This window comes from Onychostruthus taczanowskii, unplaced genomic scaffold, assembly GCF_017590055.1.
Source record: "Onychostruthus taczanowskii isolate IOZ18803 unplaced genomic scaffold, ASM1759005v1 scaffold91, whole genome shotgun sequence".
In the NCBI taxonomy this organism is placed as follows: domain Eukaryota; kingdom Metazoa; phylum Chordata; class Aves; order Passeriformes; family Passeridae; genus Onychostruthus; species Onychostruthus taczanowskii.
In genome coordinates, this window is record NW_024507105.1 from 1,158,709 (window position 1) to 1,186,605 (window position 27,897).

Sequence of the window (27,897 nt, forward strand, 5' to 3'; positions counted from 1 at the left end):
CACGCACTGATGCCCCCCAAACACAGACGCCCCCCTCCCACGGACACCTGCCCCAAGGAAACCCCCACCCCCCAATCCCTGATACCCCCAATCCCTGATACCCCCAATCCCAGACATCCCAAATCCCTGGCACCCCCAGTCCCTGACACCCCACAAACACGGACACCCCTCAATCTCAGACACCCCACAAACACGGACACCACCACTCACGAAACCCCCTCCCACCCACGGCTCCCCCCCTCACCCACAGAGGGGGCACTGCCAGGGACACCCCTTGGTCACAGACACCCCCACCCACAGAAACACACACCCACGGGCACCCCCAAACCAGGACTCCCCCAATCCCTGACACCCCCAAACCAAGGTACCCCCACCCGTGGACACCCCTCAATACCTGACACCCCTCAGTCCAAGACACCCCACAAACACGGACACCCCCCAATCCCTGACGCCCCACACCCTCGGGGTCACCCCAGGGACACCCCCACTCCCGGACGCTTTCTGGGCTTTGGGGGCCGATTTGGGACACCAGAGAGGTTTGGGGTCACACCGTGAGGTGACCCCGCTCTGGGCTGCGGGGGGGCTCTGGGCTGAGCCCCCCACTCAGGGACACCCCCACCCCTGATGTCCCCCCCTTCCGGGGACGCGCAGAAGCCCCCCCAAAACCCCAAAACCTCAAAACCCCCGGGGCAGCTCCAGCGCTCACCCCGCAGCTTTGGGGGTGCGTGGGACCCCCCCAAACTGCCAGACGGGCGGTTTTGGGGGGGGGGGGCAGAGCCGCCGTCCGGGACCCCCGTGGCGCTGGGGGGGATTATCCGGAGATGTCGCGGCGCAGCGGGGGACGGATGGGGACAGGGACGGTGCCCCGGAGCGGGGTCAATATTTGCTGCCAAAGCCGCGGGGCAAACACGGGGGGCTCGGGGGGGGTCGGATCCTGGCGGATCGCCCGTCCCGGAGCAGCGGGAGAAAAGTTTGGGGTCACCCCACTGTGCCTGTGTCACCCCTGCTGCGTCACAGCTGGGGAAACTGAGGCACGGAGGCAGCGGGAAAGGGCCGGGGAGAGTGGGCAGGGGGGGAAATGTAGGGGAGGGGGGTCTCCAAATTGTCACCTAGAGGTGTGGGGGCACAAAGGACACCCCAAAATCATTCCGAGCTATGGGGACACACAGGACACCCCAAAATGTGCCCAAAATCATCATTCCGAGCTGTGGGGGGCACACAGAACACCCCAAAAAGGACACCCCAAAATGTGCCCAAAATAATCATTCCGAGCTATGGGGGGAGGGCACACAGGACACCCCAAAATTATTCTGAGCTATGGGAACACACATGTGCCCAAAGTCATCATTTTGTGCACACATGTGCACAAAATGTGCCCAAAGTCATCATTCCGAGCTGTAGGGGGCACACAGGACACCCCAAAATCATTCCGAGCTTTGGGTGGGGGGCACACAGGACACCCCAAACTGCCCCCGGAGGGACCCGAAGTGTATTGCAGGGCTCTGGGGGAGCGCGGGGCCTGAGCCCCCCGCGCGTTTGGGGACACGGAGGTGACACCGTCCGGGGGGCTGCGCTGGGGGGGTGGGCAGGGGGGCCGCGATAAGGGCCGGGCGATAAGGGCCGGGCTCGCAGCCCATTCGCGGCGGCGTTAGGGAAGGTGCCAATCCCGTCACCCCGGCGTGGCGGGGGGACACGGGGGACGCACAAACACCGGGCTGATGCCAGCCCTGTGCCCCCCGCTGCCCCCTCTGGGGGTCGCAGGCTTTGCCCCCCCCCGGCTTTTCCCTCTGGGTTCTCCTCGTTCCCGCTGTGCCCGCTCCGGGAAAGGGAAAAAAAAAGGGGAATTGTGGGGATGGGGTACCCCAAATGTAGCCCCCCGAGCTGTGGGGGGATCTCCAGGACATGGGGTGGGGGACCTGAGGGGGTGGAGGGGACAAAAAGCACCCCAGACTGCATCCACCCCCCTCCTGAGATGTGGGGGGCACCCCAAAATCATTCCGAGATGTGGGGGAGACACGGGACACCCCAAACTGTATCTACCCCCCTGGTGAGATGTGGGGGGACACAGAGAACCCCAAACTGCATCGAAATCGCCACCCTGAGCTGTGGGGGGACACAGGGAACCCTAAACTGTACCCCAAATCACTCTGAGCTGTGGGGGAACACGGGACACCCCAAACTGCACCCCCTGAGTTATGGGGAGACACAGGGAACCCCAAACTGCGCCTAAAATCATAATTCCAAGCTACGGGGGCACACAGGACACCCCAAAATGTGCTCAAAATCATCATTCGGAGCCGTGGGGCACACAGGGCACCCCAAACTGCCCCCCAAATCATCATTCCGAGCTGTGGGGACACAGGACACCCCAGGCTGTACCCAAAATCATTCGGAGCCGTGGGGACACACAGGACACCCCAAACTGCCCCCCAAATCATCATTCCCAGCTGTGGGGGCGCACAGGACTCCCCCAGGCTGTACCCAAAATCATCATTCGGAGCCGTGGGGGCACACAGGGTACCCCAGGCTGTACCCAAAATCATCATTCTGAGCTGTGGGGGCACACAGGACACCCCAAACTGCCCCCCAAAATCATCATTCGGAGCCGTGGGGCACACAGGACACCCCAAACTGCCCCCCAAAATCATCATTCGGAGCCGTGGGGCACACAGGGCACCCCAGGCTGTACCCAAAATCATCATTCTGAGCTGTGGGGGCACACAGGACACCCCAAACTGCCCCCCAAAATCATCATTCGGAGCCGTGGGGCACACAGGACACCCCAAATTACACCCGAAATCATCATTCGGAGCCGTGGGGACACACAGGACACCCCAGGCTGTTCCCAGGGCTGGCGCCGGAGCCAGACTGCCCCGGGGGCGGCTGTTTGCTGAGGGGCTGCTGCCCCCCCCGAGGGGAAGGCTGGCAATTATGGAAATCCCTTAACCCCTGATTGCCTCCTCCCACCCCATTAGGTGGGCAAACAGTTTTAGCAGCGGGGGCTCCGATATCCCCCGGCTACATAAACCCCGCGGGCCCGGCCGGGCTGCCACCGCCACCGCCAGCGCCAGCACCATGGTGACATCCCCGGCCATCCTCTGCCTCGTCGCCTGGCTGCTGCCACCCGCCGCCGGGCACCTCTGGGCATGGATGTTCTCCCTGCCGCAAAACTCGCCCGATGCCGCCGCCCTGGGCAGGAGCCCCGGGGCGCACCTGGAGGAGGTGAGGAAGGGGGAGCGACCCCCGGGGGGACAGCGGGGTGGGAGAGGGTGGGAGACAGCCAGGGTGGGCACAGAGCGGGGTGTGCAGACAGGGTGGGTGAGGGCAGAATCTACAGCCAGGGTGGGCTCAGGGTGGGCTGAAAGGGTACGAGGGTGGTTTGGAGTCGGGGTGGGCTCAGGATTTGCAGCCAGGGTGGGCTCAGGGTGGGCACAGAGCTGGGTTTGCAGCCAGGGTGGGCACAGAGCTGGGTTTGCAGCAGGGTAGGCTCAGGGTGGGCACAGAGCTGGGTTTGCAGCCAGGGTGGGCTCAAGGGTACGAGGGTGGTTTGGAGCCAGGGCGGGCTCAGGATTTGCAGCAGGGTGGGCTCAAGGTGGGCTCAAGGTGGGCTCAGGGTGGGCTCTGGGGTCCAGGGTAGCTTGGAGCCAGGGTGGGCTCAGGATTTGCATCAAGGGGGGGCACAGAGGGGGCGCAGGGGCAGGTGCAGAAGTCGCAGCAAGGCACGGGTTTGCAGTGTCACCCGCGGTGACCCCACAGTGTTCTGCCGGGGACGGGGGACACGGGAGCCGGTGGGCAGCCGGGGGTGGACACGGCGGGGGTCCATGTCCATCCGGGGGGCACAGGGGGGTCCGTGTCCACCCGGGGGGGTCCGTGTCCATCCGGGGGGCACAGGGGGGTCCGTGTCCCTCCGGGGGGGTCCGTGTCCATCCGGGGAGCACGGGGGGGTGCGGCGGCGGGGCCGGCAGGGGGCGCGGTGGCGGCGGGCGGCGCCGAGCGCTCCAGTGGCGCAATCGGTCAGCGCGCGGTACTTATAGGGCGGTACACGAGCGATGCCGAGGTTGTGAGTTCGAGCCTCACCTGGAGCAGGACTTTTGGAGGGGTTCACGCCGCACCCCCCTCGTGTTGCCCCCGCCCCGCAGCCGGGTTTTCTTTTCACGAGGAAAAAAAAAAAAAAAGTCCTCCTGGATCCCAGGCTGGCAGAGCACTGCTGCCACGCTCGGTCCCCCAAAATCACCGCAGCACCCCCACAGCAAACGTGTGAACAGATGGGGATTTGCGTCCACCGTGTTGTCCCACCCCCCCTGCCCAGCCCCGCCTACGGGTTTTCTTTTCACGAGAAAAAAAAAATATCCTGGATCCCAGGCAGCTGCCACGCCCGGCCCCCCAAAATCACGGCAGCATCCCCACAGCAAACGTGTGAACAGATGGGGATTTGCGCCGTTCCTAGCCAGTCTCGGGGTCAGGGATGGAATGGGGTGGGGGATGAGGTGTGCCCCCCTGACGTGCCGTGTCCCCTCCTCCGCAGGTGACCCCGTGCAGCCCCGCCACCCCCTGTGCCCACGGGCACTTCTGTGACGAGCACTTCGGGCTGTGCCTGCCCACGCGGCCCGAGGGCCACTACTGCCGCCACGACCCTCACTGCGCCCCCGGCCTCGTCTGCATGTTCGGCAAGTGCCAGCAGCCCGTGCCCCCCGGGCAGGACGGTGAGTGGGGGGCTGCCACGGGGGGCACAGCGGGGACGAGCTCTGCGAGCACGGGGGGGATGCGATGCCGGAGAGGTGCTAAACCAGGGGATGCTGGGGGTCAGAGTGGGGGGGTCCCCGTGCCCTGAGGTCGCTTTTTGTGCCACCAGGAGCGCGGTGCCAGCGGGACGAGGAGTGCGGGGCCGGCGGCTGCTGCGCTCGCCAGCACGGGGAGCGAGTTTGCCAACCGCGCCTGGCGCTCGCCCAGAGCTGCCACGTCCCCCCCGGGGGACTCGCCTTCAGCATCAACCAGGTGTGCCCCTGCCAGGCCGGGCTGGTGTGCCGACCCTCGGTGCCCGCCAGAGAGTGAGTACGGGGTGGGCAGGGGGCGTGGGGGGCACGGGGTGCAGCTCTGGGTGGGGGGACAGGGCTGGGTGTCACCGAGTGGGGACACCCGGGAGCAGCCCTGGGCTGGGGGATGCGGGGGGACAGGGCTGAGTGTCTCCGACTAGGGGACACCCGAGTGGGGGAATGCGGGGGGACATGGCTGAGTGTCACCAGTTGGGGACATCTGGCTGGGGGATGCGGGGGGACAGAGCTGAGTGTCATCGATTGGGGACTCCCAGGTGGGGGAATCCGGGGGGACACGGCTGAGTGTCACCGAGTGGGGACATCTGGCTGGGGGATGCGGGGGACAGGGCTGAGTGTCACCGAGTGGGGACACCCGGCTGGGGGATGCGGGGGACAGGGCTGAGTGTCACCGATGTCGCCGTGTGCTGTCCGCAGGAAGGCGTTCGAGTACCGGCCGGAGAAGAGCGAGTGGCGGTGCCGGCAGCCCTGAGCGCTCTCCGGTGTATTTATTACCTGTAAATATCGCGTCCAGACCCGGCCCAGCGCCGATAAACCCGGCCCAGCGCCGCGCTGAGCCCGGCTGCTGGCGCTGGCCACCCCCGGGGGGGGCTGGAGCCCCCCGACCCCCGCGTTTGATCCTCGCCCCTTCCCCGGAGCCGGGCAGGTCCCAGCTCCATCCTCAGCCCGGAGCGGGAGCTGAGCTCAGCTGTGCCCGGTCCAGCCGCGGTGAGCGCAGCCCCCCGGTGTCCCCCCGTGTCCCCCCGTGTCCCCCCAGCCCCCAGCAGGCTCAGGCGGGGGGGCAGGTCTCATCGAAATGTTTATTACAAAGAACCAAGCGAGCGGGGCGAGTCCCCCCCCTCCCCAACACACACACACACACACACACGTCAACGAAAATAAATAAATAAAATACATTTCTGTCGGGTCTTTAAATTAAAAGTTTGTGGGGTGACATAAATACGGGACGTCCCTCTGCCCCGCGGGGGGGACCGGGGGGGCCCCACTGCCCGGATTTTGGCCGCCACGGGGGCGAGCGCTGGGGCAGGGGGGGCTCAAAGCACTTGGCAGGCAGTGACACCGAGTCCCCCTCCCCCGAAAAAAAAAGGGGGAAACTGAGGCACACGTGGGTGGCGGCTTGGCAGCGGCAGAGCTGGGTGCCCCCAAGCCCCCCGACCCGGGCTGGTGGTCTGGGTAAGGCAGTGACCCCGGGGACCCCCAGGAATGGGGGTGGGGGGCAAGGGGCTGCACCAGAAAGGGGACAAGCCCCGTCCCGCGGTGAGGACCGGACGTGGGGTGTCCCCAGGCCACCCTGGTGTGGTCACCCCGCAGAGCTGGGGGGCACAGGGGACGCCCCGGGGCGGGCACAGGACAAGGCAGTGCCCCGGGGCGCGGCGGGGGGACAGACAGAGGCTCACGGACAGACGGACAGACGGACACGGCTGGACAGGCACGGCGGGGGGGTTGGAAGGGGAAGGGAGGGGGGGCTGGGGAAGGGGGGCCGGGGCCTGGCAGTGCCAGGACAGCGGGACCCCCCCGGCAGGCCAGGGCTGGGCAGCTGTTAGCACAGGTTAGACCCCCAAAACTGGCTCAGAATCACCCCCCACCCCCCGATTCAGGCAGAGCCCCCCTCCCCACAAGGCAAACACATGCAGACCGCGCCCTCCCCCCCCCCTCGGGCAGGCAGCACCTTGGGGGGCACAGCCTGGGGGGCAGCGGGGACCCCCAGCGCCCTGCACACACACGCATGCACCCCCTGGCAGGGCCGGGGGCTGTGGGGGCAGTGCCAGGCACTGCCGGGCTGGGGGGCAGCTGGCAGGGACCCCCCCACCGCCACGGCCAGCTCCGGGGACCCCCACAGGCGACAGCACCATGGAGAAGCGGGGGGCACCCAGCAGGCAGGGTTCGGGAGGGGGGGCACGGCCCCCACCCCTCGCCTGGGGCACGGGGACACGCCGGGTCCCCTTTTGGTCACTTGCTGTCCCTGCCGGAGATGCTGGGGGGCCGCGGCAGGGGGAGACCCCCCCTCAGCAACGAGCGGGGCAGGGGGAGCCCCCAGCGCACAGCGGGGGCTCCCCGGGGCACTGCTGGCCGGGCTCGGGGGCGCACGAAGGCAACCAGCGGGGCTGTCCCGCACCCCAAAACCAGCGCTGGGGAGGGGGGGGAGCCCCCCGCCCGCACCCCCTCATCCTAACGCATGTAAACGTCCCGGCCCCAGCCCTCCCCGTCGCTCTGGCCCAGGGGCTCCTGGCCCTTGGCTCGCCCCCGCAGCCCCCGGCCCGGCTCGGTCCCGTCCCAGGAGCCGGGGGGGGGCTGCGGTCCGGCCCCGGGGGTGCCCGGCGGCTCCTCCTCGACGGGATCCATCTCGATGTCCATGCAGCAGGAATCGCCGGGCTCCGAGTCCCGGCTGGCCGGAGCCTCCGTGTCGAAGGTGTCCTGGCGGGCCAGGCTGCGGGGAGCCGGGCGGGAGGGCGGCGGGGGGACCCTGCCCTGCCCGCGGCCCCCCGAGTCCCCCGGGCCCTGCCGGAGGCGGCCGTGCTCCCCCTCCGGGTACGGAGCCTGGGGAGAAGCAACCACACCATGCGGGGATGGACGGGCTGGGGTCACCCGGGGGGGTTAGTGGGGGGTTAGTGGGGGGACACACGCTGCTGGCCAGCCGCTGGTGGGTGACACGATGGCAGCAGGGCTGGGAATGGGGAGGGGGAGCAGCACAGGGGAGGGGGATGGAGCACCAGCAGAGTCCCGCTGGGAGATTGAGCCACACACGACACAGGACACTGTCCCCTCTCTGTCCCCAGCCCCAGGGGGGGGGCTGCAGGATCCCAGACTCAGCACGGAGGGATGGGGCTGTGCCCCCCACCCAGGACACCCTCAAAGTCTCGTCCCCACCACGGCTCCCCCAGAAAGGTGGGAATGGGGTCTGGCACACAGGCAGCTCCAGGAAGGCACAGGGTGGGTCTTGAAAGGGGCAGATCCTGGGGGTTCCCAATCCCCTGGGCAGCTCTAGGAGGAGGCACAGATTCCCAGGAGACCCCAAATGTGGGGCTGGCAGCAGTCCCAGGAAGGGAGAGCTCCCCAGGATGGCCCCAATCCAGGAATGGGAGCAGCTCCCTGGGGTAATCCCAATCCCAGGAGCAGTCCCACAGCTGGGGCCTGCAGTACCCCGGGGGGACACAGGCTCTCAAAGAACAGTCACAGGGCTGGTCCCACTCCTGGGGGGCTCTGGTTCCCCATGGTGACCCCAATCCCATGGGCTGCCCTGATCCCAGAGTCCCCAGAACAGGTGACCTTGGGATCACGGTCCCCTGGGGTGACCCTAACCCCAGGGGTGGCCCCAGTCCCAGGGTGGAGAGCCTGATCCCAGGGAAGGTGACCTCAGGGACAATCCCACAGCTGGGGAGGGCCATAGCCCTGTGGGGTGATCCTGATCCTAGGACAGGTGACCTCAGGGACAGCCCCACACCTGTGGGGGGCCACATTCCCCTGGAGTCACCCTGATCCCAGGACAGGTGACCCCAGGGGAGGGGGTCACACCTGAGGGACCACATTCCCCTGGAATCACCCAGGACAGGTGACCCCCGGGCCAACCCCACACCTGAGGGGCCACATTCCCCTGGAGTCACCCTGATCCCAGGCAAGGTGACCTCAGGGACAACTGAAAGAGGCCACAGTCCTGTGGGGACACCCTGATCCCAGGCAAGGTGACCCTAGGGACAACCCCACACTTGAGGGGCCACATTCCCCTGGAGTCACCCAGGACAGGTGACCTCAGGGACAACCCCACACCAGAGGGGCCACATTCCCCTGGAGTCACCCTGATCCCAGGTGACCCCCGGGCCAACCCCACACCTCTGGGGGGCTGTGACTCCCCGGGCAGTCCTCGATCCCAGCCATCTCCCAAGGAGAGATGCCTAGGAGTCGTCCCGATGCCCCGACATCCTCGATGTCCCCAACGTCCCCGCCGCCACCTCACAGCGCGTGCTCCTCCAGGGCTCCGGGGGGGCTGGGGGTGGCCTCTCGGCCCCAGAGGTTGAGGTTCCTGCGCAGGGAGGTGAGCACCTGTACCTGGAGGTTGGAGACGGGCGCGGGGCTGGCGGCCAGCGCGGCCGTGGCCATGGTGCGGTTCAGCAGCGGGTTCGGGGGGTTGCTGCTGGGCGGGTGCGTGGCTTTCCAGTAAGCCTCCAGGTACTCGGCCAGGTGCTCGCAGGCCTCCTCCAGCTGGTTCTCGTCCAGCACGATGTCGAACATCTCCTGGGGAAGGGGTGGGAGAGAGGTGGGGCAGGGCGGGGACAGTGGGGCAGGGAGGGGACAGTGGGACAGGGAGGGGACAGTGGGACAGGGCGGGGCAGCTGGATATGGGGGGGGGACAGTGGGACAGGGAGGGGACAGTGGGACAGAGCCTGTGGGGCAGGGCGGGGACAGTGGGAGAGGGAGGGGACAGTGGGACAGAGCCTGTGGGGCAGGGCGGGGACAGTGGGACAGAGCCTGGGGGCAGGGCAGGGACAGTGGGACAGGGAGGGGACAGTGGGAAAGGGAGGGGCAGCTGGATATGGGGCAGAGCCTGTGGGATAGAGCGGAGACAATGGGACAGGGAGGGGCAGCTGGATATGGGGGAAAACCTATGGGACAGGGCAGGGACAATGGGACAGAGCCTATGGGACAGGGCAGGGACAATGGGACTTGAGGCAGAAGCTATGGGGCAGGGTGGGGTCTTATGGGACAGGGAGGGGACAATGGGACAGGGAGGAGCAGCTGGATGTGGGGCAGAGCCTATGGGACAAGGTGGGGACAATGGGGCAGGATGGGGACAATGGGACATAGCCTATGGGACAGAGAGGGGACAATGGGACAGGGTAGGGACAATGGGACAGGGAGGGGACAGTGGGACAGGGAGAGGCAGCTGGATATGGGGGAAAACCTATGGGACAGGGCAGGGACAATGGGGCTTGAGACAGAACCAATGGGATAGGGTGGAGCCTTATGGCACAGGGCGGGGACAATGGGACAGGGAGGGGACAATGGGACAGGGAGGGGTACCTCGATATGGGGCACAGCCTATGGGACAGGGAGGGGCCTTATGGGACAAGGTGGGGACAATGGGACAGGGTGGGCAGATATCGGGCAGGGGGTGGGCATGTCAGCTCAGGGTGGGGTCAGTCTGGGTGGGACCACGGTGACCAGGGCACACTCACAGGTGGGCACTGTGCCAGCTTGTCCGAGGCCACCATCTGCACGTTGAGGTGCTTGGCCTGGGACTTCCCCCTGGACTTCACCAGCCGCTGCAGCACCTGGGCAGGAGGGGACAGCCAGGGTGGCCGTGGGGACATGGCCAGAGCCTGCCCGCTGTCCCCAGCATGGCAGGAGGGGACTGGCACTGCCACAGGGCCCGCACCCACCTTGGGGGAGGTGATTTTGATGTAGACAATGATGGGGGCCAGCGAGGTCTTGGCCAGCTGGGCCGGGTGGTTGATGGTGTCGGCGTCCAGGGCCACCAACTGCAGCGTCCGGGCCAGCTCGAAAATCCGCTCGGTCTCACTCTGCACCTCGGCTGGGGACAGGGGACAGAGGACAGGGGAGTGAGGGACAGGGGACACAGGGACAGGGGACACAAGGACAGGGGACAGGGGAGTGAGAGACAGGGGGTACAGGACAGGGGATTGAGGGACAGGGGAGTGAGGCATGGGGACAGGGGAGTGAGGGACAGGGGACACAGGGACAGGGGACACAAGGACAGGGGACAGGGGAGTGAGAGACAGGGGGTACAGGACAGGGGATTGAGGGACAGGGGAGTGAGGCATGGGGACAGGGGAGTGAGGGACAGGGGACACAGGGACAGGGGACACAAGGACAGGGGACAGGGGAGTGAGAGACAGGGGGTACAGGACAGGGGATTGAGGGACAGGGGAGTGAGGCATGGGGACAGGGGAGTGAGGGACAGGGGACACAGGGACAGGGGACACAAGGACAGGGGACAGGGGAGTGAGAGACAGGGGGTACAGGACAGGGGATTGAGGGACAGGGGAGTGAGGCATGGGGACAGGGGAGTGAGGGACAGGGGACACAGGGACAGGGGACACAAGGACAGGGGACAGGGGAGTGAGAGACAGGGGGTACAGGACAGGGGATTGAGGGACAGGGGAGTGAGGCATGGGGACAGGGGAGTGAGGGACAGGGGACACAGGGACAGGGGACACAAGGACAGGGGACAGGGGAGTGAGAGACAGGGGGTACAGGACAGGGGATTGAGGGACAGGGGAGTGAGGCATGGGGACAGGGGAGTGAGGGACAGGGGACACAGGGACAGGGGACACAAGGACAGGGGACAGGGGAGTGAGAGACAGGGGGTACAGGACAGGGGATTGAGGGACAGGGGAGTGAGGCATGGGGACAGGGGAGTGAGGGACAGGGGACACAGGGACAGGGGACACAAGGACAGGGGACAGGGGAGTGAGAGACAGGGGGTACAGGACAGGGGATTGAGGGACAGGGGAGTGAGGCATGGGGACAGGGGAGTGAGGGACAGGGGACACAGGGACAGGGGACACAAGGACAGGGGACAGGGGAGTGAGAGACAGGGGGTACAGGACAGGGGATTGAGGGACAGGGGAGTGAGGCATGGGGACAGGGGAGTGAGGGACAGGGGACACAGGGACAGGGGACACAAGGACAGGGGACAGGGGAGTGAGAGACAGGGGGTACAGGACAGGGGATTGAGGGACAGGGGAGTGAGGCATGGGGACAGGGGAGTGAGGGACAGGGGACACAGGGACAGGGGACACAAGGACAGGGGACAGGGGAGTGAGAGACAGGGGGTACAGGACAGGGGATTGAGGGACAGGGGAGTGAGGCATGGGGACAGGGGAGTGAGGGACAGGGGACACAGGGACAGGGGACACAAGGACAGGGGACAGGGGAGTGAGAGACAGGGGGTACAGGACAGGGGATTGAGGGACAGGGGAGTGAGGCATGGGGACAGGGGAGTGAGGGACAGGGGACACAGGGACAGGGGACACAAGGACAGCATCTGCACGTTGAGGTGCTTGGCCTGGGACTTCCCCCTGGACTTCACCAGCCGCTGCAGCACCTGGGCAGGAGGGGACAGCCAGGGTGGCCGTGGGGACATGGCCAGAGCCTGCCCGCTGTCCCCAGCATGGCAGGAGGGGACAGCCAGGGTGGCCGTGGGGACATGGCCAGAGCCTGCCCGCTGTCCCCAGCGTGGCAGGGAGGGGCTGGCACTGCCACAGGGCCCGCACCCACCTTGGGGGAGGTGATTTTGATGTAGACAATGATGGGGGCCAGCGAGGTCTTGGCCAGCTGGGCCGGGTGGTTGATGGTGTCGGCGTCCAGGGCCACCAACTGCAGCGTCCGGGCCAGCTCGAAAATCCGCTCGGTCTCACTCTGCACCTCGGCTGGGGACAGGGGACAGAGGACAGGGGAGTGAGGGACAGGGGACACAGGGACAGGGGACACAAGGACAGGGGACAGGGGAGTGAGAGACAGGGGGTACAGGACAGGGGATTGAGGGACAGGGGAGTGAGGCATGGGGACAGGGGAGTGAGGGACAGGGGACGCGTGGGGACAGTGTGGTGAAGTCTTGGGTTAAGGTTTTTTCTGACTTAGGGGTGGGGTGATATATATTCAATATAAATATATATATAGATATATATCTATGTATCAGTATCTATCTATATATCTGTATCTTCATATATATATATAATATATATATTATATATATAAATATATATATCAGTATATATCAATATAAACATATCTATATCTATATCTATCTATATATCTGTATCTTCATATATATATATAATATATATATTATATATATAAATATATATATCAGTATATATCAATATAAACATATCTATATCTATATCTATCTATATATCTGTATCTTCATATATATATATAATATATATATTATATATATAAATATATATATCAGTATATATCAATATAAACATATCTATATCTATATCTATCTATATATCTGTATCTTCATATATATATATAATATATATATTATATATATAAATATATATATCAGTATATATCAATATAAACATATCTATATCTATATCTATCTATATATCTGTATCTTCATATATATATATAATATATATATTATATATATAAATATATATATCAGTATATATCAATATAAACATATCTATATCTATATCTATCTATATATCTGTATCTTCATATATATATATAATATATATATTATATATATAAATATATATATCAGTATATATCAATATAAACATATCTATATCTATATCTATCTATATATCTGTATCTTCATATATATATATAATATATATATTATATATATAAATATATATATCAGTATATATCAATATAAATATATCTATATAAAAATATATATTCAATGTAGATATATATAAAATAGATATTGATATATAGATATATTCAATACAGATATATATTCTTATTTCTCTGCAGCATCTATTTTATTTTTTTTTGCAAGGCCACCTCCCAGGTGTCACAATTTGGGGACAGCAGCAGGACAGGGCTTGTCCTGAGGCTCGGCCACCTCGCTGTCACCAGGGAGGTGACACCAGCACAGCCCCCCACCCCAAACCACACACACACACACACGGGGGGGGGTGGTCACACAGGTGCCACCACGGTGTCCCCAAGCCCCAGAGCGTGTCCCCGAGGCCACCTGAGGAGGACAGGCCGGGTCCCTGTACGTACCCAAGACATCTGTGCCAGGAGCAGGGGAGGAAGGAGCAGCGCGGAGGGGAGGAGAACCAAAAGAAAAGAGAAATAGGAACAAAAAAACACAGCAGAGAAGATAAAAGAGGAGGAGGAGGAGGGAGGCACTGAGGTTGAGGATGGGGCTGGTAGAGAGGCCAAGCAGAGGATGGCAGTTCCCCATGGCAGGCATGGTTAGGGCAGATCTTAACACAGGCTCTGGGTCATGCTGAGGCAGCCTCAGATTCCACAGGAAGGATGGAAAGAGGAATAAGCATTGCTCCAGAAAAAATAGCTGCAGCCCCCAGTGTGCCTGTGAGAGAAGGGCAGTGGCCACCTTGCACCAGTGTGGCACATGCCAGTTACTGTAGTTTCCAGGGGCCGGGGGGGTTTTTGGGGATTTTTTGGGGTTTTTTTGGGGGCTGTACCCAGGCTGGAGCGCGTGCTGGAGCGCTCGATGATGGTGTGCTTGCTGGGGTTGTTGAGCACGGAGCGCTTGGCCAGCGAGATGTCGGCCGTGACCCGCGTGATGGAGATCCTGGGGACGCAGCGGGGGCACGGCCGCGGCCGCCCCCGGGACACCGTGTCACCCACGGGCACCCCCGGGACACGGTGTCACCCACGGGCGCCCCTGGGACACGGTGTCACCCATGGCCACCCCCGGGACACGGTGTCAACCATGGCCATCCTCGGGACACCGGTGTCAAGGACACAGTGTCACCCACGGCCACCCCTGGGACACAGTGTCACCCACAGCCACCCCCGGGACACGGTGTCACCCACGGCCACCCCTGGGACACGGTGTCACCCATGGCCACCCCCGGGACACGGTGTCAACCATGGCCATCCTCGGGACACCGGTGTCACCCTCACAGGTTCAGGGGTTCCTCTGTGGATTTAGGGGTCCCTCAGGGGTTTGGGGGTCCCTCTATAGGTTCAGGGGTCCCTCAGGGGTTCAGGGGTCCCTTTATGTGTTTAGGTGCCCTCACATGGATTATGGGGTCCCTCTATGGCTTCAGGGTCCCCTCAGGGTTTTGGGGGTCCCTTTAAGGGTTTAGGGTTCAGGGGGTTCAGGGGCCCCCTCAGGGGTTCAGGGGTCCCTTTATGTGTTTAGGTGCCCTCACATGGATTATGGGGTCCCTCTATGGCTTCAGGGTCCCCTCAGGGTTTTGGGGGTCCCTTTAAGGGTTTAGGGTTCAGGGGGTTCAGGGGCCCCCTCAGGGGTTCAGGGGTCCCTTTATGGGTTTAACCGTCCCCTCAGGAGCTCGGGGGTCCCCTCAGGAGCTCGGGGGTCCCTCTGTGGGTTCAGGGGTCCCCTCAGGGGTTCGGGGGTCCCTCTGTGGGTTCAGGGGTCCCCTCAGGAGCTCGGGGGTCCCCGGCCGTGCCCCCCTCACCGGCCATCGAAGCGATGCTTCAGGAAGTCGAACAGCGCCTTCTGCATCATGTCCGTCACCTGGCCAGGGACACGGGGTCACAGGGACACGGGGACAGAGCGGGGCTGGGGTCCCCCCGCACCCCCCGAGCGCTGCCCACCCCCTGCTCACCTCGTAGCCCTTCAGGGAGGGCCCCACGAGGATGATGGGGCGCATGGAGGGCACCACGTCGTACGGGGGCACGTGCTCGGTCTGGGGACACAGCCGGGTGTCACCGGGCCCTGAGGGGACACGGGGCACCCCCGGGGGTGGCTCCGGGGTGTTTTGGGGGGGCTGCAAGCGGGGGGGTCCTCCCTCTCCCCCCCAGTCCCGGGGTCCTGGCGCTACTCACCGATTTCTGCTTCTGCTTGGCTGCGTCCCGGGGCCGGGGCAGAGACACAAACAAGGCAAAGGCAAAGGCAAAGGCAAAGGCAAAGGCAAAGCATGCGTGTTACCGCGGGGACACCGGCGGGGACACGGGGACACCGGCTGGGACACAGGGGTGACACCAGCTGGGACACGGGGGTGACACCTGGGAGTGAGCCAGGGACACGGATGTGGCTCAGGGGATGGATGTGACACCAAGGGGTGACCCAGGGACACATGTGTGACCCGGGGACACATGTGTGACCACCCAAGGGTGACCCAGTGACACATGTGTGACCTGCAGGGTGACCTCGTGACACACTTGTGACCCAGGGACACGGGCATGACACCCCCAAGGGTGAGCCAGGGACATGGCTGTGACCCAGGGATACCTGTGTGACCCCCCCAGGGGTGACCCAGTGACACCTGTGTGACCCAGAGACCCGGGTGTGACCCTCCAGGGGTGACCCAGTGACATATGTGTGCATCCCAGGTGTGAGCCGGGGACACCTGTGTGACCTGGAGGGTGACCTAGTGACACGTGTGTGACCTGCTGGGTGACCCAGGGACACATGTGTGACCGAGGGACCCAGGTGTGACCTGCAGGGTGACCCAGTGACATATGTGTGACCAAGGGACCCAGGTGTGACCCCCCAGGGGTGACCCAGTGACACCTGTGTGACCCAGAGACCCGGGTGTGACCCTCCAGGGGTGACCCAGTGACATATGTGTGCATCCCAGGTGTGAGCCGGGGACACCTGTGTGACCTGGAGGGTGACCTAGTGACACGTGTGTGACCTGCTGGGTGACCCAGGGACACATGTGTGACCGAGGGACCCAGGTGTGACCTGCAGGGTGACCCAGTGACATATGTGTGACCAAGGGACCCAGGTGTGACCCCCCAGGGGTGACCCAGTGACACCTGTGTGACCCAGAGACCCGGGTGTGATCCTCCAGGGGTGACCCAGTGACATATGTGTGCATCCCAGGTGTGAGCCGGGGACACCTGTGTGACCTGGAGGGTGACCTAGTGACACGTGTGTGACCTGCTGGGTGACCCAGGGACACATGTGTGACCGAGGGACCCAGGTGTGACCTGCAGGGTGACCCAGTGACATATGTGTGACCAAGGGACCCAGGTGTGACCCCCCAGGGGTGACCCAGTGACACCTGTGTGACCCAGAGACCCGGGTGTGATCCTCCAGGGGTGACCCAGTGACATATGTGTGCATCCCAGGTGTGAGCCGGGGACACCTGTGTGACCTGGAGGGTGACCTAGTGACACGTGTGTGACCTGCTGGGTGACCCAGGGACACATGTGTGACCGAGGGACCCAGGTGTGACCTGCAGGGTGACCCAGTGACATATGTGTGACCAAGGGACCCAGGTGTGACCCCCCAGGGGTGACCCAGTGACACCTGTGTGACCCAGAGACCCGGGTGTGATCCTCCAGGGGTGACCCAGTGACATATGTGTGCATCCCAGGTGTGAGCCGGGGACACCTGTGTGACCTGGAGGGTGACCTAGTGACACGTGTGTGACCTGCTGGGTGACCCAGGGACACATGTGTGACCGAGGGACCCAGGTGTGACCTGCAGGGTGACCCAGTGACATATGTGTGACCAAGGGACCCAGGTGTGACCCCCCAGGGGTGACCCAGTGACACCTGTGTGACCCAGAGACCCGGGTGTGATCCTCCAGGGGTGACCCAGTGACATATGTGTGCATCCCAGGTGTGAGCCGGGGACACCTGTGTGACCTGGAGGGTGACCTAGTGACACGTGTGTGACCTGCTGGGTGACCCAGGGACACATGTGTGACCGAGGGACCCAGGTGTGACCTGCAGGGTGACCCAGTGACATATGTGTGACCAAGGGACCCAGGTGTGACCCCCCAGGGGTGACCCAGTGACACCTGTGTGACCCAGAGACCCGGGTGTGATCCTCCAGGGGTGACCCAGTGACATATGTGTGCATCCCAGGTGTGAGCCGGGGACACCTGTGTGACCTGGAGGGTGACCTAGTGACACGTGTGTGACCTGCTGGGTGACCCAGGGACACATGTGTGACCGAGGGACCCAGGTGTGACCTGCAGGGTGACCCAGTGACATATGTGTGACCAAGGGACCCAGCAAGGCAAAGGCAAAGGCAAAGGCAAAGGCAAAGGCAAAGCATGCGTGTTACCGCGGGGACACCGGCGGGGACACGGGGACACCGGCTGGGACACGGGGGTGACACCTGGGAGTGAGCCAGGGACACATGTATGACCTCCCAAGGGTGACCCAGTGACACCTGTGTGACCCAGGGACACGGGCGTGATATCCCCGGGGGTGACCCAGTGACACATGTGTGAGCCAGGGACACATGTATGACCTCCCAAGGGTGACCCAGTGACACATGTGTGACCTAGGGACAGATGTATGACCTCCCAAGGGTGACCCAGTGACACCTTGTGACCTGCAAGGTGACCTAGTGACACACTTGTGACCCAGGGACACGGGCATGACACCCCCAAGGGTGAGCCAGGGACATGGCTGTGACCCAGGGATACCTGTGTGACCCCCCCAGGGGTGACCCAGTGACACCTGTGTGACCCAGAGACCCGGGTGTGACCCTCCAGGGGTGACCCAGTGACATATGTGTGCATCCCAGGTGTGAGCCGGGGACACCTGTGTGGGGGACACGGGGACACCGGCTGGGACACGGGGGTGACACCAGCTGGGACACGGGGGTGACACCAGCTGGGACACGGGGACACCAGCTGGGACACGGGGACACTGGCTGGGACACGGGGGTGACACCAGCTGGGACACGGGGACACCAGCTGGGACACGGATGTGGCTCAGGGGATGGATGTGACACCAAGGGGTGACCCAGGGACACATGTGTGACCCGGGGACACATGTGTGACCACCCAAGGGTGACCCAGTGACACCTTGTGACCTGCAAGGTGACCTAGTGACACACTTGTGACCCAGGGACACGGGCATGACACCCCCAAGGGTGACCCAGGGACACATGTGTGACCCGGGGACACATGTGTGACCACCCAAGGGTGACCCAGTGACACATGTGTGACCTGCAGGGTGACCTCGTGACACACTTGTGACCCAGGGACACGGGCATGACACCCCCAAGGGTGAGCCAGGGACATGGCTGTGACCCAGGGATACCTGTGTGACCCCCCCAGGGGTGACCCAGTGACACCTGTGTGACCCAGAGACCCGGGTGTGATCCTCCAGGGGTGACCCAGTGACATATGCGTGCATCCCCGGTGTTAGCCGGGGACACCTGTGTGACCTGGAGGGTGACCTAGTGACACGTGTGTGACCTGCTGGGTGACCCAGGGACACATGTGTGACCGAGGAACCCAGGTGTGACCTGCAGGGTGACCTAGTGACACCTGTGTGACCCAGGGACCCGGATGTGACCCTCCAGGGGTGACCCAGGGACACCTGTGCGACCTGGAGGGTGACCTAGTGACACGTGTGTGACCTGCTGGGTGACCCAGGGACACATGTGTGACCGAGGAACCCAGGTGTGACCTGCAGGGTGACCTAGTGACACATGTGTGACCCAGGGACCCGGATGTGACCCTCCAGGGGTGACCCAGGGACACCTGTGTGACCTGGAGGGTGACCTAGTGACACGTGTGTGACCTGCTGGGTGACCCAGGGACACATGTGTGACCGAGGGACCCAGGTGTGACCTGCAGGGTGACCCAGTGACATATGTGTGACCAAGGGACCCAGGTGTGACCCCCCAGGGGTGACCCAGTGACATATGTGTGACCAAGGGACCCAGGTGTGACCCTCCAGGGGTGACCCAGTGACATATGTGTGCATCCCAGGTGTGAGCCGGGGACACCTGTGTGACCTGGAGGGTGACCTAGTGACACATGTGTGACCCAGGGACCCGGGTGTGACCCTCCAGAGGTGACCCAGGGACATGTGTGTGACCTGCAGGGTGACCTAGTGACACACGTGTGACCCAGGTGTGACCCCTCAAGGGTGACCCAGGGTCACGTGTGACCCTCCTGGGCACCCCAAAGACACGTGTGTGACCTGGAATGTGACACATGGGTGACCCAGGTGTGTGACCCCAGAGCCATGTGTGTGCCCCAAGGGGTGCTCAGGTGACACGTGTGGGGGGCCCTGGGGACAGTGACACATGTGTGACCTGGAGGGTGACCTAGTGACACGTGTGTGACCTGCTGGGTGACCCAGGGACACATGTGTGACCCAGGGACCCAGGTGTGACCCCTCAAGGGTGACCCAGGGTCACGTGTGACCCTCCTGGGCACCCCAAAGACACGTGTGTGACCTGGAATGTGACACATGGGTGACCCAGGTGTGTGACCCCAGAGCCATGTGTGTGCCCCAAGGGGTGCTCAGGTGACACGTGTGGGGGGCCCTGGGGACAGTGACACACCAGCACTGCCCAGCCCAGGGTAGCTCTGGGTGCCAAGGGGGCTCTGCGGGGCTCGGGGGGCAGCTGGGACCTCCTGCAGACCCCCCCGTCCCGCGCGGTGGTAGCACCCAAACCCCCCCCAGCTAATGCCCAGTGTGGGGGGAGGAACGGTCCATTCTCCCGGGCGGGGGGGGGGGGGGGGTGAGACACCGGCCGTGCTGGAACACACCATGCGCACACTGCGGGGGGAGCCAACCGGGAGGGGGGGCACGGACTGGTCCATTGCATGGATGGGGGGGAGCACAGCCACGGGCTGGTCCATCCCATTGACAACAGGGGGGTCAGGCATGGACTGATCCATTCCACAGTCCATGGGGGGATCACAGCCGTGGACTGATCCATCCCGTGGATCATGGGGGAATGTCACCATGGATGGATTGGACTGATCCATCCCACGGATCACAGGGGGACCACAGCACGGACTGATCCATCTCATGGACAACCGGGGGAGGGAGGGGGGGTCAGCCATGGACTGATCCATCCCATTGACAGCAGGGGGGGTCAGCTATGGACTGATCCATCCCACAGTCCATGGAGGGGAACACAACCACGGGCTAGTCCATTCCATGGTCCACGGGGGGGTGTCAGCCATGGACTGATCCATCCCATTGACAGCAGGGGGGTGTCAGCCATGGACTGATCCATCCCATTGACAGCAGGGGGTGTCAGCCATGGACTGATCCATCCCCCTGACAGCAGGAGGATTCAGCCCCGCACCGTGCCCTGAGCAGGGCTCATCCCGTGCTGTGGCACCGGGGCAGCGCCTGGCCCCAGGTGCCCCCAGCCCCGTGGGGCGCCCCCCTGGGTGCCCCCAGCCCCCCGGCAGTGTTAGGGCAGGCAGGGGGTGCAGCAGGCGGGGCCGGGGGGGGGCCGTTACCTTCCTAAAGAAGGGGATGCGCTTGCTGTGGGCGGGGGGGGTGGTGACGCTGCTCACGCTACTCTTAGGGGAGCGCTGCGCCTCCACGGCCTCCTCCTCCTCCTCTAACTCATCGGGGTCAAAGGCAAAGCTAGGCATGTCCAGGCCACCTGGGGACCGCCGAGCCGCCGAGGGCAGGGAGAGAAGAAGAGCGAGAATGGCGATGGAAGAAAGCAAAAATGGAGATGGGCAGGGTGGAAGAGGAGAAGCAGAGTCCCGGGGGGAACGGGGGCACCCTGCCTGCACCCGGGGCGGAGGGGACAAAGGGGACACCCGAGGGGAGCCGGGGAGGGACCCCCAGGCTGGGGGGGAGCCAGGACGCCCTTACCGCTGGCGGGGGGCGTGGGCCGCCGTGTCCCTGTCACCACATCCAGGCTGGAGCCGGAGTTGTCACCCGATTTGCTGCGTGGGAGAAGCGCAGAGAGAGCGATGAGGGAGGGATGGGGGGCTCCGGGAGAACGGGGGGGGGTCGGGGTGAGCCTCACCTGGAGCTCAGGCGGCTCTGCCGCATCTTCTGCTCCTGCAGCAGCCGCATGTTCTCCAGCTTGACGGGGCTGGGGATGAAGCCCACCTCGCAGCCCTCCTTCACCAGCCGCCCGATCCACCAGTCGTTGTTGTACTTCTGTGCCACCACCAGGATGGTTTTATGAAATTTAGCATTATTTTGGTTTTTTTTTGGTCTCCTATTCTAGCCGAGAAGCCTCGGAAAAGAAATGTAAACAGTGAATAATCTGGTGGATGTAGAGTGTGGTGTGGGCATTGTTTACCAACAGGGCCATGTGAGTTGTTTCTAATTAATGACCAATCAAAGGTCCAGCCGGGTCGGACTCTCTGAGAGTCACGAGCTTTCGTTATCATTCCATTCCTTTCCAGCCTTCTGTTGAATCCTTTCTCCCTACCCTTTTTAGTGCAGTTTTAGTGTAGCGTTTTTCTGCTATCATTGCATTCCTTTCCAGCCTTCTGTTGAATCCTTTCTCCCTACTCTTTTTAGTGCAGTGTAGCGTTTTTAATACAATAGAATATAATAAATAATAATATCGTATATTAATATATAATAATATAATATAATATAATAATACAATATATTATACATATTATATATATTAATTATACACTATATATTATGTGCATTATTATATTATATAAATTTATTATGTATTATATATTATATTTATTTTAATATAATTATACCATATAAATATTATATATAGTATATATAATATATTATACACATATAATATCATATAATATTGTACATATAATAATATACCATTTATATTTTATAATACTATAAAAATATTATATATAATGATAAGATATATAATAATATAATATATAATATATACTATATATTATATTATTATATATAATATATCTATTGTATCTATTATACATTATATATTATATGTATTATCTATATCTAATCTATTATCTATTATATTATATTATCTATTTTGTTATATTATCTATAATTATATATAGATAATTATAATATAATTATCTATAATTATATTATCTATTATCTATAATATTATATATATTATCTATACCCATATCTATTATCTATATATAGATAATCTATTATATATATTGTATATATTATATGTATTGTATTATATTATATTAATTGTATTATATTATATATTATATGTATTGTATACAATTATGATGTAATTATATATATATATATAACAATATACATAATTTCTATTTTATAACCACATAAAACAACACCATATCATAAACCAGCCTTCTCCAACACGACCTCAAGAGTCTCATCTCTTCCCTCACCCTGCGACCCTCGAACACAACAACACTTCTGCCCCAGGTAGGGGGTGCAAAAACACCTTAAAACCCCCCCAGTCCCACCCCACCCACCCCCCGGGCCTCTCCCACCTCCTTGATGTGCAGGAAGTCCTTGGGCTCGAAGCAGATGGCCATGCCCTGCACGGGCACCTCGTCGGCGGCCGAGGGGTTGTAGCCCACGTTGGTGCGAACGGCGAATGCCACCGGCTTGGTCTGGCGGGGGGCAGGGGTGGGCAGCTGCCCCCGGCACTGCCGAGGGGAGATGCCACCCTCTGCCGCCCCAAAACGGGGGGATTCCGCCCCAAAACGGGGAGATTCTACCTCAAAATGGGGAGATTCCACCCCAAAACTGGGAGATTCTACCTCAAAGTGGGGAGATTCCACACGAAAATGAGGTGATTCCACATGAAAATGGGGAGATTTCACCTTCTGCCACCCCAAAGTGGGGAGATCCCCCCCAAAGTGGGGAGATTCCACCCCAAAATGGGGAGATTCCGCCCCAAAGTGGGGAGATTCTGCCCCAAAGTGGGGAGATTCCGCCCCAAATCGCGGAGATCTCACCGTCTGCTACCCCAAAATGGGGAGATTCCACCCAAAGTGGGAGATGCCACCCTCTGCCGCCCCAAAATGGGGCAATCCCATCCTCTGCCACCCCAAAACTAGGAGATCCCCTCCTCTGCCACCCCAAAACGTGGCGACTCCATCCCAAAATGTGTCGATTCTACCCAGTAAACCCCATCCCAGCCAGGCAGGTACAGCTCCCAGTTCCACCCAGTAAACCCCGCTGCCTTCCCAGTGCCCCTGGGGGCCGGGACAGGGGGCAGGGGGCACCAGGGGGTCCCAGTGCCAGGGCTGGGGGTCACTGGGGGGTCCCTGTGCTAGGACTGGGGGGGTCATGGGGTCCCTGTGCCAGGGCTGGGGGGCACAGGGGGGTCCCTGTGCCAGGGCTGGGGGGCATGGGGGGGTCCCTGTGCCAGGGCTGGGGGTGTCACGGGGTCCCTGTGCCAGGGCTGGGGAGGTCAGGGGTTCCCTGTACCAGAGCTGGGGGGCACGGGGAGTCCCAGTGCCAGGGCTGAGGGGCACTGGGGATCCCTGTGCCAGGGCTGGGGGGCACAGAGGGGTCCCAGTGCCAGGGCTGGGGGGCACGGGGGGTCCACCCCGGCTGTCCCACCTTGGCTTTCTCCAGCTGAGCCATGGCCTGGCGCTCGGCCTCCCTGCGCAGCGCCTCCCGGTCCTCCTCCAGCGACACATCCGAGTCCGAGGGGCGGCTGGTGTAGGACTCGGCCGAGCCCTGCGCAGCGGGGAGGGGGCTCAGCCAGCCCGTGCCCCCCCCGGCAGTGAGCCCAGCCCAAATTCCGGCCCCTCTGATCCCTCACTGGTGAGGTGCCCATCGCTGTGGGCACTGGGAGCCACTGGGTGCCACAGCAGGGCTGCCTGGAGCCACCCTGGTGCCACCCCAGAGCTCCCGGTGCCACCCTGGTGCCACCCCAGTGCTGCCTGAAGCCATCCCGGAGCCATCCGGTGCTGCCCAGAGCCACCCAGCCCTGCCTGGTGCCACCCCGGTGCCACCCCAGAGCTCCCGGTGCCACCCGGAGCCAACCTGGAGTCCCCAGTGCCACCCCAGTGCTGCCCCGGAGCTCTGGGTGCCACCCTGGTGCCACCCGGTGCTGCCCAGAGCCACCCCGGTGCCACCTCGGTGCTGCCCGGAGTCACCCAGCCCTGCCTGGTGCCACCCCGGTGCCACCAGAAGCCACCCGGTGCTGCCCAGAGCCACCTCGGTGCCATCCTGGTCCTGTCTAAAGCCACCCCGGTGCCACCCTGATGCCACCCGGTGCTGCCCGGTGCCACCCTGGTCCTGCCTAGAGCCACCCCGGTGCCACCACGGCGGGGTCACGGCAGGAGAGGGACACGGCAGCTGTCGCCACCGCTCCGGCCGGGAACGTGACACCGGCCCCGCTGCCCGGGGGGGCTCCGAGAGCCGGGACGGCAGCGGGGACCCCCCCCGAGTGTCCCCAGCGCTGTCCCCAGGGCGCTGTGCGGGGACTCGGGGACCCCCTGCTCACCCCCGGCCCCAGAGGGACAGCGGGGACACCCCCGGGACGCGGTGGGTGACACGTGGGACATCCCCCCCCCCAGCGCCCTACAGCCCCCCCAGAGCCCCTGGGGGCTGCGGGACCCCCCCAGCTCCGATCTGTCCCTTTGGGGGGTCTGGGGTCACCCCGCTCATTTGCACAGCCTGGAGGGGACCCCTCCCCAAAACCCGCGGTGGGGACACCCCCTCCCTCCTGTCCCATGGAGGGGACACTGGGGGGGGGTCACCCCCCACCCCGTAAACCCCCCAAAAACTCCCGGGGGACCCCAGGGGAGTCACTCCCCACCCCATAAACCCCCCAAAACTCCCGGGGGAACCGAGGGAACCCTGGACCCCCACCCCACAGACCCCCCAAAACTCCCGGGGGACCCCAAGGTAGTCACCCCCGCTCAGTGTGACCCCCCCCTCAATCCCCGGGGCACAAAGGAGAGTTGGGACCCCCCCCCAAAAAAAGCTGCGGGCCCCCCCGCACCTGGCGGACGAAGCTGTTGGAGGTGGTGTCCGAGGAGGTGCTGCCGTCCGAGCGCTTGAAGCGGCTCTTGCGCCGGCTGTACTTGCCCTGGGGACAGGGGAGGGGGCGACAGGGCAGCGCTGGACCCCCCAGACTCCCCCCAAAAGTGGGGGGCAGCTCGGAACCCCCCCCCAGCTCCAAACCACAACACCCCCGCCCTGCAGGCGAGCCCCGCTCGGGGGGAGCGGGATGGGGCGGGGGGGGGATGGGGGCTCCCCTTCCCTGGTATGGGGGGGCTGAAACCCCAACCCCAACTCGGGGGGGCTCAGGAAGGGGATGGGGGCTCCCCTTCCCTGGTATGGGGGGGCTGAAACCCCAACCCCAACTCGGGGGGGCTCAGGAAGGGGATGGGGGTGTCCCTCTCCCAGTATTGGGGGGCTGGGACCCCAAACCCGCTCAGACCCCACCGTGTTGGGGTTGGGGTCGCAGCCCCCCCAAATTCCAGCCCCCCGCCAGTTAAAGCAGAGCCAGCAGCCCACCCGGGGGGGTGACACCACGCCCCCCTCCACCACCCCACTGCCCGAGACCCCCCCCAGACCCCCACGGGACCCCCCTCCCTCCTGGCTGGGGGATGTGGGGGTGTCCCAGTGCCCCCCACCCCTACCCCGGGGCAGCTCCCGCCCTTTGGGGGTGATAAAAGGGGGCAAAACGCTGGGGGGCAGGGGGCTGTCACCCCCCCAAGTGTCCCCAAGGGACAGCTGGGCCCAGCTGCCACCCAGCCCGGGGGTGGGGGGTCCCCAAGTGGGAATTTTTAGGGGCAGGGCCCCCCCCCCCCCCGCCACGGTGCCCCCCAATACCCGCCCCCATCTCCCGAGCCCCCCCTGAGCTGTGGGGGGAGGGGGTCGGAGCATCCCCGGCAGCGGGGGCTGCCCCCCGAGTTTTGGGGGGGGGGTTTTGGGGGGAGTTTGGGGGGTCCAGCGCTCTGCCCGCCCGGTTTAGGGTGGGGGGGACCCCAAAAAGAGCCGGGGGGATGTGACAGAGACCCCCACCCCCATCCCGATCTGCCCGCTCGGGACAAGGCTGCCCCAAAATTCCGGATTTTTCCCCAAAATAACCCCGGGGAGGGACCCCCTCACCCCACTGGGACAAGGCTGCCCCAAAATTCCGCCTTTTCCCCCCAAAAACGTCCCCGGGGGGAGCACAGGGAGGGACCCCCACAACCCGCAGTGTCCCCTGTCCCCCACGGCAGCACCTTGGGGACAATCCTCTCCACCTTGGGGACAACCCCCCCCCACTCTGGGGACAATCCCCCACACCTTGGGGACAATTCCCCCCACCCTGGGGACAATCCCCCCACCCTGGTGACAATTCCTGCACCTTGGGGACAACCCCCCCCACCCTGGTGACAATCCCCGTCCCCAGCTGTGTCCCCTCGCTGCTGTCCCCTCCCTCCGTCCAGCGCTCTGCCCGCCCGGTTTAGGGTGGGGGGGACCCCAAAAAGAGCCGGGGGGATGTGACAGAGACCCCCACCCCCATCCCGATCTGCCCGCTCGGGACAAGGCTGCCCCAAAATTCCGGATTTTTCCCCAAAATAACCCCGGGGAGGGACCCCCTCACCCCACTGGGACAAGGCTGCCCCAAAATTCCGGATTTTTCCCCAAAATAACCCCGGGGAGGGACCCCCTCACCCCACTGGGACAAGGCTGCCCCAAAATTCCGCCTTTTCCCCCCAAAAACCCCAAAAACTGTCACCCCCCTCCTCAATTGGTGCCCCCCAATAGCACAGAGATGGGGAGGGGGTCTGTCCCTGTGGGACAGCGAGGGGACTGTCCCTGCTCCCCCCAAACCAGAGGGGACAAACCGAGGGAAGCGGGGGGGGCGGGGGGAGCACCCCAAGAGTTTTCCCAATTCCCAAAACTTTCCCGTTGGGTGCAACAACCCCCCCCCCAAAAAAAAAAAAGAGGGACCCCCTCACCCCACTGGGACAAGGCTGCCCCAAAATTCCGCCTTTTCCCCCCAAAAACGTCCCCGGGGGGAGCACAGGGAGGGACCCCCACAACCCGCAGTGTCCCCTGTCCCCCACGGCAGCACCTTGGGGACAATCCTCTCCACCTTGGGGACAACCCCCCCCCACTCTGGGGACAATCCCCCACACCTTGGGGACAATTCCCCCCACCCTGGGGACAATCCCCCCACCCTGGTGACAATTCCTGCACCTTGGGGACAACCCCCCCCACCCTGGTGACAATCCCCGTCCCCAGCTGTGTCCCCTCGCTGCTGTCCCCTCCCTCCGGCTGTCGGAAAGTTCCAAATTCCTCCTTGTCCCCCCCGTCCCCAGGGCAGAGGGGATTTTCCTGTCCCCACCCCTGGGGACAGCTGGCAGCGAATTTTCATTTCCCACCCTCGGCCCCCCTCCCTCAGCAGCCGGGGGGGCTCGGGGTCACCCCAGGGACCCCCACCCGTGCCCTGGATGGAGATAAAAGCCCTGGAGGGGCTCTTGGGGTGGGGTTTTTTGGGGTTTTTTGTTGTGTTTTTTTTTTTTGTGGGGGGTTCTTCCAGCCGGGATCGTGCCCGGGGGTGGAAGCGGGAGATTGGCACAATCACGGCATCTCCTCCTCCTCT

At 62.5% G+C, this 27,897-nt stretch overlaps 1 protein-coding gene and 1 non-coding gene across 2 annotated transcripts; one reads left to right on the forward strand and one right to left on the reverse strand.

The window, feature by feature from the left end:
- Positions 1-3,995: 3,995 nt before the first annotated feature.
- TRNAI-UAU lies at positions 3,996-4,085 on the forward strand. The gene is given in 2 exon segments: positions 3,996-4,033; positions 4,050-4,085. It is a non-coding gene; the product is annotated as a tRNA-Ile (tRNA).
- A 1,747-nt stretch (positions 4,086-5,832) lies between these two features.
- On the reverse strand, positions 5,833-26,142 carry CACNB1 (calcium voltage-gated channel auxiliary subunit beta 1). Its single transcript, XM_041426255.1, has 15 exons — positions 26,133-26,142; positions 25,297-25,670; positions 23,904-24,023; positions 22,823-22,945; positions 21,412-21,548; positions 21,255-21,328; positions 20,888-21,036; positions 15,308-15,388; positions 15,158-15,216; positions 14,192-14,301; positions 13,764-13,772; positions 12,288-12,439; positions 10,223-10,318; positions 9,096-9,281; positions 5,833-7,589 (listed from the first exon to the last, which is right to left on the reverse strand). Exons 1-15 carry the CDS (start codon positions 26,140-26,142, stop codon positions 7,221-7,223), a joined length of 2,049 nt encoding a protein of 682 aa, XP_041282189.1. The 3' UTR covers positions 5,833-7,220.
- Between the last annotated feature and the right edge of the window lie 1,755 nt (positions 26,143-27,897).